General features: G+C 39.9%; 2 protein-coding genes across 2 annotated transcripts; one reads left to right on the forward strand and one right to left on the reverse strand.

Annotated features, from left to right (window-relative positions):
- Positions 1–346: 346 nt before the first annotated feature.
- Positions 347–8,387, reverse strand: LOC139726610 (ubiquinone biosynthesis protein COQ4 homolog, mitochondrial-like). The gene is made up of 6 exons (XM_071637599.1): positions 8,241–8,387; positions 7,530–7,670; positions 5,884–5,980; positions 2,424–2,526; positions 1,783–2,006; positions 347–1,140 (listed from the first exon to the last, which is right to left on the reverse strand). Exons 1-6 carry the CDS (start codon positions 8,368–8,370, stop codon positions 984–986), a joined length of 852 nt encoding a protein of 283 aa, XP_071493700.1. The 5' UTR covers positions 8,371–8,387; the 3' UTR covers positions 347–983.
- A 3,172-nt stretch (positions 8,388–11,559) lies between these two features.
- LOC139726635 (uncharacterized) lies at positions 11,560–13,472 on the forward strand. The gene is made up of 3 exons (XM_071637625.1): positions 11,560–11,893; positions 12,521–12,692; positions 13,358–13,472. The coding sequence occupies exons 1-3, from the start codon at positions 11,560–11,562 to the stop codon at positions 13,470–13,472; spliced, it is 621 nt and encodes a 206-aa protein (XP_071493726.1).
- Positions 13,473–14,737: the final 1,265 nt, after the last annotated feature.

Here is a 14,737-nt window from a genome sequence, read left to right on the forward strand (position 1 = left end):
TTTGCTACATTTTCAGAAAAGGAAAGAGTTCACCACACTAGCATCACTAAGTTCAAGGAGGGTCATTTTAAAGGTCACAAAAGGTTTTGTCATGATAAAAAGGGAAACACTTAGATGGGATTACTGCACGACACTCTGCCTGTGCTTGTTATACAGTAACTCTGCACTGCCATCAAGTATAACATGCACTGGAATCATTTGTTAAGCCTATGCATCAATTACCTGGAGTACCCAAAAGAGCAGTACCTCATTATGCAGAGATTACTGTACAACACAAATTTGTTTGTACATAAACTGCATAATACCAAACCTCTGACATAGCATTATCTATAAGCCAGTTCGGGGTTCCACTTTGAGCATGAGCAGAAAAAGGTCATCTGTACCGGCAGAGCATGTTGGCTTTTTATTCACTGAGATAAGCATCTGTGATGTACTGATTATTCAAGTGATCATTATGAGTGGTGCTTGCCAGCACATCCACCTGACAGCAAAAGTGATATTTGACAATATCAATAGAAAAAGATTATTAATACATTCAATGCAAAATAATGAAATGGATGCTTTCCAAAGTGCTAATTGATGGATCATTCCGGTCACCTGGTCTACGCAAGTTCATCCTTTGTTTCAACTGAAATACCTTCTCTCGCTTGAAAACGCGTGGAGTGCCTAATCAACTGAGAAAGAAGAAAGGTCATTTGTACCGATGTGCCCATGAGCCAACCCCGAACTGGCTTATTGCCTACATGGTTGTAGGAGATGACATCAATAGAGGATATAAATGCAGTCTTCAAGGAAGTAAAACTTTCTAGAAATCAGTGCTCGGTTTCCTCAGTTGCAACGGATTCCACCTCATTGGCCCCGACAGTACTCACTCTCCATGCAGGTATTCCTGAATGCCGTTATGAGTTATCATGCTCTTTCACGACAGCGTTCCTCTCGAGATTTAAGAGTAGTCACTCACTCCAGTGATGCGGGGTCAACGGTCATGCTTTCCTCAGTGGGTAAACCCTCATGTGTTCCCTCAGCTGCCCAATGGGAGTCTCCCAGTGCCGCTCAAAGTAGACATTCAGGAGCAGCTTCGACCTCGGCGCCATCTGTAAGACAGCCGGCACGTAGTGTGTGAGCAGCTCCCGCCTCTCGCTGCAAGGGTAATCACAGAGACATTCTAGCAGATTAATATTCTAACTAGGAAAAGCACTCTGAGAGCGCAAACCTCCACAAAGCAGTTAATTTCCATTCATACACACATACAATGTATATGCTGAAAATGGCTCTATTTCTCCATGATAAAAAATCCTTTGTAGTGTCTCCACCACTTGATGTGTGTGCCTCACTCAGTGATTGTACATGTACTGTATGTGCATCTAAAATACATTCAACTTGAATTTCTTTGTTTTTTGGCCCTTTTTACAATTGATACATAATCCTTCAAACAATTAAAAACAATTTCAGCATCCAGACAGTGATTTGAATCACTACTACATTCAATCATCTGTTCCTTGTGTCATCAAGTTTTCCTGTAAATTACATCCAAATATATTTACAAATCTTTAGTTATTTTGCAAACAGACAGACAGACAATCAAACAAACCAACACCAGCAAAAATTAACATAACCTCCTGGGCTGAGGTAATAACTAAGACTGTGCATTAGAAGAGTTCCGATAGCTCCCTTACTCAGTCCATAATGATTCACATTCTGGAACGGCTTACCGGTTCAACAACAACATATTAAAAAAACACACATTAAACACAATTTATATCGAACTGCAGTAAGGCTTACCTTCCCGACAGATTGATGGGGCCCAAAATGGCTCCCAAGGCACACATGGGCAATCTGGTTTGGACCGCTTCAAACCACTTCACAACCACCTCCCCCATAATGTTGATGGGCATGTCTAGGAGGGTGTGGTAGAAGTCGTGGACCTCCCGGTAACGCTGGAGAACATACGCTAGGTCTGGATCGTCGACGAAGCGCACAGGTGCTCTTGTATCAGCTGAGATGTTCTATGGAGAATTGATACAACGTAACATACATGTTCTGACTTGCTAAAGATCTGATTTTCATAAACTTAAAATATCTATTCCCGCTTCAAAGTATCAGGGCCATGTGCTATTAAAAGTGCACCTGTACTCAAACGTCATAAAAGATGTTTTAAGGGATATTTGTCATCATGTAGTGTATTACATATACTCCTTTTTTTTTTCAACAGTACGATACATTTAACTTCTTGCGAATGAGTCTCTCTTTTTAACTTACATACACACAAAAATGAAACCATCAATTTGAATTAAGTTTATCAAATGCAAACTACTACATTGAGACTGTGTGATGAAAGCCACAATTTTTTTGTTCAAAAATTTCAGTTGGGATTTCCTATTTAAATGACTGAAACAAAGAAACAAAGAAATAATGAAACTCACATTGGACACCATGAAATCATGATACATCTTTCCAAATGTGTCATCTGGTAGACCAGCCAGGTATTGCATATCAACAGTCTTGTGACTGATGCGAGGTCTCTCCCTGTGAGAGCAAGAAACAGAGAGAGAGAGAGAGAAATAGTGAGGGTGAATGGTATTAAAGATGGCACGGTGCACATTTTAAAGGCATTATTTACCATTTGCAGATGAAACAAAAACCCAGCTTAAGTGCTTCAAAATACATCTAAAATGTGAGTTAGGGATAGTAACAACCAATGTAAAAATGTCAATCAGTATAATCAATGAACCATAGTTAATAATAGAATTGTTTCAATAATAAAACGTCTACAGTTATGGTTTATTGATAAAAATAGTGATATCTCTGTATATTTAGGCTTTATTGCAAAATTTCAATATGGCATGATGAACTTTTTGTGATACAAGTGACCTACAGAGTACTCATATGCATCAAATGTGATAACTCGAATATTTCTTTAAATCACTGCTCCCAAAGGTAAAACAATACCTTTAAGCCTTAGTAAGTGCATTCTATTGCTACCATGACAAAGTTAAAACCCCACTCTAAACTGAGAAGTTCTGTCACATTCACATCTGAAGATGGTTTTTTAACATTAGAAATTGATTAATTATACTACATGACACAAAATATTCACTTGTTCTAAACGATAAGTTAGTTGCACTACAAAAGAAATAAAAAATAAGTATTAGTAATAAAATCAGGTGATTTCAAGTTTATGTTAGATTTGCTAGAAGATTTTCATACACATTGAGATGGGAAAAATCTGAAGAGCATCATGCTGATTAGTTTAATTTCACTTCAATCATGAATCGAACTTGATATGAAAAATAAAAATGAAGAGATAAAATTTGAACATCAAATATACAAGCTTGACCTGTTTTAAACTTCAGCTTTCATTTTTTGGGACCACTGTTTGATCAATGCTTCAATCACGGCACTCACTCACATGGGCGTCACCAGGGGGGGTGCGTTGGGTGCGAACGCACCCCCCTTCAGCCTGAAAAAAAAAAACAAAAAAAAAAAACAACTTCAGTCTGCGAGCGATCTCAACGCCGGACACTAAATGATTATTATTTTTTATCTATTGTTTTGTTTTTTTTTTTGAAATTTTACATCGGGGACAAAAAAAAAAAAAAAATCTTGGGCAAAAGCAATTCGCACCCCTGGTTCTGGCAACACTGATTTTATACATATCTACTAGTACAAGTGTATTCTATACAGTGTTGACGATATACATAGATTTTGACATCCTTCCCATACTTGGTCACTTCGACGCCACCTCGCTGGAAATACCTCCCCCAGTCATGAACATAAACCGACACCCCTGACTACCAGTTGCGGATCCAGGGGGAGGGGCGCACCGGGCGTCCCCCCCCCCCCGCCCCCTCTTAATTTCCAAAGCGAAAAAGTATAGCTATACAAACGGCAGTTTTTGTACTGTAAAATGTAGAAATTTTCAATCTCGCTCGCTGGCATTTAGTCGTAATGCCATTCTCCTGAAGTTGCTGCCAGTAATTGCCGGCAGTTCCATCCGGTGCGCCCCATCCCTTACTGCAAAAAATATAGCTACAAACGGCAGTTTTGAGACAGTAAAATGTCACAATTCTCAAGCTCGCTCGCTCCGCTCGCTCGCATTTAAATTCTCCTGATTGTATTGCTGCCAGTAATTGCCAGCAGTTGCGCCCGGTGCGCCCCCTCAATTTCGAAAGCAAAAAAAGATATAGCATCAAACGGCAATTTGGGGACTGTAAAATGTCAAAATTTTCAAGCTCGCTCGCATTTAATCTTTATGCAATTCCCCTGATGTTACTTCCAATAATTGTCTGCAGTTGCGCCCGGTGCACCCCCCCCCCCCCATTTAATTTCCACAGCGAAAAAATATAGCTACAAACGACAGTTTTTCTACTGTAAAATGTCAAAATTTTCAAGCTCGCTCTCTTCGCTCGCTCGCATTTAATCGTTATGCAATTCATCTGATGTTGCTGCCAGTAATTGCCAGCAGTTGCGCCCGGTGGCATGCGCTCCACCCCCCCCCCTTAATTTCCAAAGCGAAAAAATATGGCTGAGAACGGCAGTTTTTGGACTGTAAAATGTAAAATTTTCAAGCTCGCTCGCATTTAATCGTTATGCAATTCACCTGATGTTGCTGCCAGTAATTGCCAGCAGTTCCGCCCGGTGCGCCCCCTCCCTTAATTTCCAAAGCGAAAAAATATGGCTAAGAACGGCAGTTTTTGGACTGTAAAATGTAAAATTTTCAAGCTCGCTCTCTTCGCTCGCTCGCATTTAATCTTTATGCAATTTCCCTGATGTTACTGCCAGTAATTGTCTGCAGTTGCGCCCGGTGCCCCCCCCTTAATTTCCAAAGCGAAAAAATATGGCTAAGAACGGCAGTTTTTGGACTGTAAAATGTAAAATTTTCAAGCTCGCTCTCTTCGCTCGCTCGCATTTAATCGTTATGCAATTCACCTGATGTTGCTGCCAGTAATTGCCAGCAGTTCCGCCCGGTGCGCCCCCCTCGCTTAATTTCCAAAGCGAAAAAATATGGCTAAGAACGGCAGTTTTTGGACTGTAAAATGTAAAATTTTCAAGCTCGCTCTCTTCGCTCGCTCGCATTTAATCTTTATGCAATTCCCCTGATGTTACTGCCAGTAATTGTCTGCAGTTGCGCCCGGTGCCCCCCCCCCTTAATTTCCAAAGCGAAAAAATATAGCTACAAACGGCAGTTTTTCTACTGTAAATTGTCAAAATTTTCAAGCTCGCTCTCTTCGCTCGCTCGCATTTAATCGTTATGCAATTCACCTGATGTTGCTGCCAGTAATTGCCAGCAGTTCCGCCCGGTGCGCCCCCCTCGCTTGATTTCCAAAGCGAAAAAATATGGCTAAGAACGGCAGCTTTTGGACTGTAAAATGTAAAATTTTCAAGCTCGCTCGCATCTAATCGTTATGCAATTCACCTGATGTTACTGCCAGTAATTGCCAGCAGTTCCGCCCGGTGCGCCCCCTCCCTTTATTTCCAAAGCGAAATAATATAGCAACAAACGTCAGGTTTTTGTTTGTTTTTTTTACTGTAAAATGTCAAAATATTCAAGCTCGCACGCTCCGCTCGCTCGCATTTAATTGTTATGCCTTTCTCCTGATGTTGCTGCCAGTAATTGCCGGCAGTTGCGCCCGGTGCGCCCCCCCCCTTATTTCCAAAGCGAAAAAATATAGCTCCAAGTGGTAGTTTTTTTTTTACTGTAAAAGATGAAATCCTAGCTACGCCGGTGCCCTTTCCCCGCTTGGTTTCCCTCAACAACAGTAAAAGTCTAGGGATTGAGAGCTTCCTATATTCCAAATGTCGGTCCAAAAAAAAAAAAAATTTCGTTACATTCGGGTCAAAACGCACCCCCTTGAAAAAAAGCTGGTGACGCCCCTGACTCACTTGAGTATTTCTCTGCCCACTGGGTCCTCTTTCATTAGTCTATACAGTCTTGGAAGTGCTATGAATCCAGTTGTTTCTCCGAACACTGCTACCATATCTGAGCAGAAAAAAAATATAGTTCACATTACTACTAGTAGGCAGCAACCTTGTTTCAATACAACCCTCCCTGCTCTGGGTTGGCTTGTAAAATTGTATTCAATCTAAATTCATTTCACAAAAGCATTCAAAAGAACATCAGTAAAAAGCAGGATATCATAACATAAAGACAAAGTAATACAATATGTTATGCAGGACTCAACATTAGTAGTCGTTCAGGGCCACTAAACGGCTATCTTTCAGTGGTCCAATTGGGTAACTAAGGATTCAAACTGGATTGTTATGCTTGCTTTTATTTCTGGCCATATCTGAAGTTTGTAGTGGCCCAAATGAGGCCACAAGAGAAAAAACACTTATGTCAAGCCCTGCTACAAATAGTGAATGGCACAAGATTTCACACGAGGTGAAAGATGTAGGTGCTCTATTCAGAGGCAAAGCCGAATTGAATACTGCACTTCATCTTTCATTGAGTGCTCAATCTTGAGTTTTATACGACACCTTGGAGGTCAACGGATGAAGTCCACACAGATTTTTGAATTTAGTACAGAAATTGCAACCATTTTTTTTTTGTAATAGGTGAATGGGTGGCACAGTGTAGTCAGTCACACACAAAAGTGATTAGTTGGACTTGTTGATGACAGTAAAATGAGTGACTGAATGCGCTTGTATGTGATTGAGTGCGCGCAGCAAAGTTATGTTTATTGTGACATCAGAGGTGTAAAATGGTATGAATACTATGAATTGATCATGAATCTAACAATGTCAGAGTCAATGTAGATTGGTGACGTCAGGTGTGTGGGACCCATTTTCGCTCAAACACAATTTCCCGGCTCAACAGCGACAGCATGTCACATGATGAGCAATTGACCAATCGCATCACTAGAATCTTTTCAGGTGTTGTATAATACAGATAAAAGTCAATGAAACTGAAGGTGAAAAAAAATATTCAATTTATTCATTTATTCATTTATTGCAATTCTTTATCCAGAGTAGCCTGATCAGCATGAAATATATATAAACAGTATAAAATATTACATTTCAAAACAATATGAAATAATCACACACATCACACACATCAAATATTCAATACAACTAATGTATTTAAAGCAAAAAGCAAACAGCCAAGGAAAACTTCTGTGTTTGTTTAGAGAATAGACACTAATCTTCAAACTACATGTACATACATGTATGACAGAATTACTACCAAAAAAAGAAGATGTATTGAGGAGAAGATCTCCTCAATGTGTTCTTAAAAGTGGGGGGCCAAGTTTATATTTCTGGTACCACTTCCGGGTTTCATCAGCTAACAAGCAAAAAAAGAAAGAAAGAAAAAAAAAGGCCCCCAGCGCAACTTTCTGCTGCCACTTACTTCCGGTTTCTTTGGCTTACAAGCAAAAACAAAAACAAAAACAAAAAAGTTCTTACCCGCACTAAGGTCTCTGTTACAAAATAGACCCTATATGTATTTATCTTAAAAAAAAGGGGGGGCCCCAAGCCCCCCCCCCAAAAAAAAAAAAAAAAAAAAAATTAGTTCTGCCGGCCCTGCTTACCATGCCTGTAAGGATTGTAGAGCGACATAAAACCAGATCCAGCTGTGAGAAGGATCTTCTGCAGGGCTGTAGTGGGAGTGTGATGTTCATACAGGAGACCATCCATGTTAGGCTTTGCCATTGTCTCATCTGGATAGCCATCTGCAAATCCAACAAAAGTCAGTGAACATTGTCAACCTAAACTAAAGGCATAAAGCTGGCAGGTCAACATCTATCGCTCTGTTTCAGTGGGTTGCTGCACATCACGGAAAACTTGATTTTTGTCAAAAGCGAAGACAAATGTGTTTTTTTTCTTCTTTTCAGCATGGAGAGTGGACATGTGTGTCACTAAAAATCACTGTGCAAACTGTGACGATGTATATATGTCAGATGTGAGGTGGATGAGAAGTGGACAGGGGGGCCTCATCATGGGCATTTCGCTCCACGGGCCTCATGAGCACCTTGACCACGCTCAACAGGAGGAGGTCTCCCCCCCCCCCCCCCCCCCCCCAATATGACCAGGTTTCCCGCACCTAGTTGTAAACTTGTAATTACGTAGAAATTACAGTCATTACTGCTTGGAAGTTCAGTTGGCATCAGCCCTTTATTTACTGATTTATCTTCAGCAGAATAGAATAAGACTAAACACATCTTAATTCAATGTACTACAGACAAACTTAACCCAACTCGTCAACTCGTGTTGCCTTTTGCTTTTCGCCTAAAATTACTTACCGTTCCCACGACGCTCGTGACATCTCCTAACACCGAAAAACCAAACAGCTTTATGAACAGCAAAACATCGTTTGTTTTTGAGCTGTAAAACTGCACTTCTCGAAGAACTCAGGACGGACGATGCATTCATGTTGCAAAGTGTGATTTTAGTATTAAACCAAGAAAGAGTTCTTCCTTATGTATGATCAGAAATTCGGTGGGTGTGAAGGTGATGCCGCGCCGATGTGATGTCTGATGAGAAACTAGAAGTTGATAGAACACCAACAAACACACATATACGGTAACATGCGTGCGCTCAGCGCTCGCACGCTGCGCCTCCACGCTGATCGAGTACCGAGTCACGTCAATGCTAAACTGGATTGCGTAATAAAATGTTATGATCGTGCGTATATACACTCACGTGCGTCGTCCGTCCGCGTCCCGCATCCAAGAGTTCGGTTAAACCACGGGAAACAAACCATCACCTCTCCGCGACTTCCCTGTAGATGATTTGCGGTAAACTTACTGGCAACACTATTGCAGAGGATACTGAAGCTGATTTCAGATTGAATTTGAGGACTGCTAAACGGAAAGAAGCTGCAAAATCCCCTGAAAACCACGTATTTTTTTTCTTTAAAGGCACTGCCGACACAGATGTAAGTATGTGGGACAACAGTACAGATGAGATGAGATGCACTACCACTACCTAATTCTACTTGTGGGCCTGCGCCTGGAATGCGCATGATGTAGATTTTGTTAGTGTTAGATTAAAAAGATAACAAGGATTAAAGGAATAGTGTAGCGTGTCAAAATAAATGTGAAATTATTAAGAAATGTTCTCGATCCTGATCCTGTAAACTTAACAGAACGAGTATTTGTAAGACGGGAGATAACTATAACTTAATGTTGATAACTCGGAAAAGCAAAAAAAGATGAACTGGAGTCAATGAAGTCTGGGTAGTGCTCTGCTTTATTCTGAGGGCAACTCGCCCTTAGTAAACTTCTTCATGAACATAATTTACATAACCAATATTTACATATATTCAAATTATCTATAGCAACCAATGGAACTAAATGGAACAGAGGACTTCAATAAAGTAGAAGAGTCCAATTCAATAAATCAACCAATTAAAGTAAAGGAGAGCATGAGATGATGGAAGCAGGGGTGATTATGTAAGAATGGGAGCTGTCTGGGCTTAACTCAAGAATCAGGTGTAGGATGGAATGCATGAACATACCTGAATAGAGAAAGAATGAAGGCGACAAAACTAAAGAAGAGGAAAGGTATGTGAAGCGATGATCATGGAGGTGACAACTGAATATCATTGACTTAACTGAATTAATGTCAGACTGCGAGGCAGTACTGAAAAGCAAACTAATGCAAATTAATACAAGGTCTAGACAGACAACAAAAGGGGAATAGGCAAACAAGATATACAGCAAAGTAAGCAATGACAAAATAACTGTCCTTCATTAGCAAATCTTGTCACAATTCACTAACGTTAAACATTCACTTTGGTGACTTCATTCAGTTTGTTTTGAATAGGAAGTTGCCAAGCCTATAAAATTTCATAAATACTTTTTAGTCATTCTGATCATGAATTCCTTTTCACTTAGTACAAATTTACAATACATTACTATAGTCCATAGATCTGTTTTAATATAAAAAAGAAGAAAGAATTAAGATGGTTGACTAAAGAAGAAGACTGGTGTTCGGGAGAAAGGGGAACCATGAATCAGCGTGATGGAGATAGGTGACCCGCTGCAATGAAAGGATCCAAAAGTCGGGGGAGGACAATTTTCTGAAAATGACATGCCATTATTCCCTTACTCTTCCACTTTAAAGGACAATTCACCTTCATAGACATGTGGGTTGAGTGAATGCAGCAATGTTAGTAGAACACATCAGAGAAAGTTTGGGGAAAATTGGACAATCCGTTCAAAAGTTATGAATTTTTGAAGTTTCTGCTCAGTCACGGCTGGATGAGAAGACTGCTGTAGCTTGTGATGTCATATGTGTACAATGTTATAAAGAAAGTATAAAGAAAATTCAAGATATTCTCACTTTTCTCACATAATAAAAGAACACTCGACTTCTCTCTTTAAGAAGTCAGGGGGAATAATATTACCCCTAACATAAGTCAGTAACAAGTCGAGGAAATGTGCACTTTATTCAAAAAGTCAAGTTTTGTGAAATTCTCTTTTTATCTTCCTTTTATATCGTTGTACGCATGTGACATCATACACTGTAGCGGTCTTCTCCTCCAGCAGTGATTGCACAGATATTTTAGAAATTCATAACTTTTGAACGGATTGTCGGATTTTCCCAAACTTTCACTGCTGTGTTCTACTAACATTGCTGCCTTCACTCAACCCACATGTATATGAAGGTGGACTTGTCCTTTAATGTCATATCTGACATGACTCATAAAAGTACTCGGTTGCGGAGATATCAATGATTTTATTAGCGCATGTCGAGTGGTCTAGGAAATCAGCATTTCGAGAAAACGGCCTTCAAAGTTTTCCTTTCGATGCTATCAGGATCAAGGGGAAGCAAGACAGTTTTCACCGTTGAAAATAGAAGGTACGCTTCTAGCAACCTCCGTGATGCTCATTCAAGCTTAGCCCCAACGGTCTACGCACGACCAATCAGTAACCAGGATGCCACGCACTGACCAATGAGATCACTCCCTTGTTGCTAGGGGTGAAGTCTAGCTGCGGCGCTAAATCCAAATCTACGGACACCTATCTGTTCCATTGAAAGTCGGAAAATCATGGCCCAGAAAAACGCTATTTTCTTGCCTTTCCTTTGATCATTTAGCTTCAAAATTTCGGTAGATGATAAAAGATACATTAGACTATAAAATTATGTCAAAAACAGAAATCCAAACGTTTTGACGGATTTTGATGATCTGACTTCAAACTGATTTTCTCTGCTCACCCGTCAGCAACTTTAGGATCCTTTTGTTGTAGCGGGTCACATAGGATATTCTCGTAGTATTCAAACTTGTTCTATTTGTCTGGATATTGCTTTGTGAAAGCTCAATTGAACAATGTTTGTAGACCGATGGTATCTGTCTCTTCCGGATGGGCTTCTTATCTGATGTTGGGACATGATGGGCTGACCATAAATGTCAGTTCAGAAGCCCATTGTGAAGAGACAGATACCATCGGTCTACTGAATATTGATGTCATGCCATATGTAGTTTTGTGATAACGATGATGTATCATTTCTTCTTCTTTTTGAAGGACATGATCATGAGGAGTTAAACTTCTAAAAATTCCAGATGAGTACAAAGAAGGAGTAACACTCAAAAGGAGGAAAGAAAAATACTTCACAATGTCACAATCTGTAAGTGCAGTGACCAGACTTGGAGCTTGTTTCTTTACAAGAACACTTTGGAACATCCACGGAAGAACTCCACCTGTGCGGGCCACAAGTTGTTCTGTTGGCTTTATAACTTTTTCATCATCGAAAATCAAAGCCAGGACAGCTACATCGTCACCATGTCTTTGTGTGAGAGGACGGAATGGAGGACTGTGTAATCATCAGAATGACTCTTGGGTGCTAGGAAGACACAGACCACATGTCAATGTTAGGGCGCCATCAAGGGTTTGTTCAAGTGGAGAAGGCAGCAGTGAGGATGGGAAGCAAGCATTAGGAAAGATCCAAGGTATCCTACTTAATCCAGACCAAGCACATTTCTGGTTTGCTTTTCCTGTCTGTATAATAGGAATAAGCATTGAAAAGTCACTTTATGGGGCATCAGTTTAAATGCATTGGCTGGATGAATGAAATTGATATTTACTGATTCAAGTTCTTGCTTGAAGTGGAAACTAATACATTTTATACTGAGTACCTTTTGCAGTAGGTCTTAACCATCCATTAATGCATTTCAGTGGACATTGCCTTTCACAGTTTTCGTGATGGAAACCAACTGACGATTTCATGATGTGATGGAAGATAATCTTTTTCATATCAAGGGCACATCTGATATCTTCAATTCAATAGGCTAAAGTTTATCTGTCTCCCTGTCATTTGAGGCTTTCCTATGTGCAAGATGAAAACAACTATCTTCGCTCACATTTTGTTTTAAACCTTTTGTGTTTGCTCGAGTGATGGAATGCAAGAGATTTCATCCATTAGATAATGCATGCTTAATAATTACATAACATAAAAATCCCCAGAAAATGTGGACTTTTTACAGTTCTGAGGGTTTCCTCAGTTTAGTTTAGAAAGAATGAATGGAATCACTGCACAGCACACCTAGCTTAATAATCACATGATGATGCCTTTCCAGGAAAGCTCCATCTGGCCTTCACCTGTAAAGTGTGTGGAACACGGACAGCACGCTCCATCTCAAAGCAGGCCTATGAAAAGGGTGTGGTCATAGTGAGGTGCAGCGGATGCGACAGCAACCACCTCATTGCGGACAACCTTGATTGGTTCAAGGGAGCTGAGGGGGCAGGAAGGTAAATACATGTATATGTCTACAATGTAGAGTTCTCACTCTCAAATGCTGTAATGTCAGAGGCTGACCTGACAGAGATATCTGTAATTCGAGAGCTGGAATATTCTGCAAATACAAGTACACTGTATTCTCCTACACAAAGTGCAAAAAGACATACAGACATATTTCATTATTTCACTAAGACGCCCAAATAAATGATCTAAACGATTGCATGTGTCTTCATGTTGTCGTTTTAACATGTGTGTGTAAGGGGGGGGGGAGGATGTCAGATCCCCATTAAGGAGGTTCACTGGTTATGTGTAGTTCTTCAATTGTATGCTAACCACATCATTATTCAACATTGCATAGAGTTGTTGAAATAAAAACAGTTGTTTTGCAGGGGTGATTGGTTAAGAATTCATTTCTCATGTATTGTCATGAAGTGTTGGAATGATGTACAGGTGAGTCCCATTTCAATGAATTCCTTGGAGATAGCAGTTTTCTTTTGTAATGGTATTGACATTTCTAGTCAAACAAAGAAAGTATATAAAGATATGTAAATGACACTTTTGGAAACCAAATTTTAACTTTACTGTAACAAATTTTGGTTATGACTGTGTTTGTTATAATGGGAGTACACTGCAGTTGTTTGTCTTAATCTTCTGGATTTGTCTGTCTGTCATACAGGAACATTGAGGAGATAATGGCAGCCAAAGGAGAAAAGGTACGTTCAGCATTGACAGAAGAGGAAACGCTGGAGATCACAAGTCTGGATGTGGACACTCTCCCCCCAAAATCATAATAGCGGATTGTGCACCCTTCCCTCTCAAGATTATTGGATGTCAAGTCACGCAGGATGAAATTTCCAAATGCTCAGAAGCCCCGTAACATTCCTCACAAGAATGCAGTGACCACACCCTAGGTTTCGTTGTCGATCACCTTTTCTGCCACACCTTTGTTACAATAACATCGCAGTCAGACTCTGAAGTTTTCAGATGCTGGCCTTTCAGATACCCCTGGGGTTTCATGTGGAACAACTGCTACAGTAAAGGCCTGATGGTTGGTTAGAAATGGCCTCATCCTGGATTTCAGAGACACTGAGGAAGCAAACTTGCACCAGTTTTACAGTCGTAATCTACATGCATCCCATCAAAATGAGCAGCTTTTCCACAGGTACCCTGGTCACCGTGGAATGAATGTCAGCGGACTCAGAATAGCAAAAACAATAATTATTCATGTCTGAGTAGGGCTTTACCATTGCAACCTTGTGAGAAACGGGGAAATGTTTGGATGGGGGAATTTTTGTTGGTTTCTTTGTCACTGAGACTTGCGGCAGTGTAATGTAAATTCGCAGTTCATTACGTCAAGTGAAATACCGAGATTTCTAGATATTTATTTTCAAGTCATAGGCACATGAAGTTTTCAGCACTCAGTGATGAAAATAAGATTTTAAGTGCTGAAAAACAAGACAAGCTGAATTTCACATAATTACAGTGCACTCCCATTGTCATGAACATGGTTATAACTTAATCCTCATTACACAGAAGAAAAACAAAAATCAAGTCCAAGATAATCGTCTACATTGATTATACATGTATTTATTTTAGAATATGAACTTTGCTGTTCAGCTTTAACAAAATTTCGATGTAATGAAAGAAAACTGCTGGTTTCAAGGACTTTGTTATTACAGGAGTTGCCTGTACTTATATCGATTTGACAAGGCTTGCAGAAAAAGGGGTGAGCTTATTTGCAAATACATGTACAGTGTACTACTACTGTGTTATAAAACCACAAGTCTACAATTAAAAGTTGCATGTACAGTTTGCAAATACAGTTCATTGTACATGTATTTTGTATGTACAGTCTTTGTCGAGGTATTGTCATTCTAGTCTCCAAAATATGTTTCATGTTGCTGTATAAGTGAAAGATTTCTGAAGTAGTTGTGGTGGATGTGAGAAGTGATGTGCTGTAAGAACAGGCTTTCGTCTCGAAATGCTCTTATCGTGGGGAGAGAGAGATTTTACAGAAGTTCAAGAGAGGACTTAGAAATGTATATCTTTCGGCTCT

This window comes from Diadema antillarum, unplaced genomic scaffold (assembly GCF_040938485.1).
Source record: "Diadema antillarum isolate AM-2024a unplaced genomic scaffold, OU_Dant_1.0 seq00000094_RagTag, whole genome shotgun sequence".
Lineage (NCBI taxonomy): Eukaryota > Metazoa > Echinodermata > Echinoidea > Diadematoida > Diadematidae > Diadema > Diadema antillarum.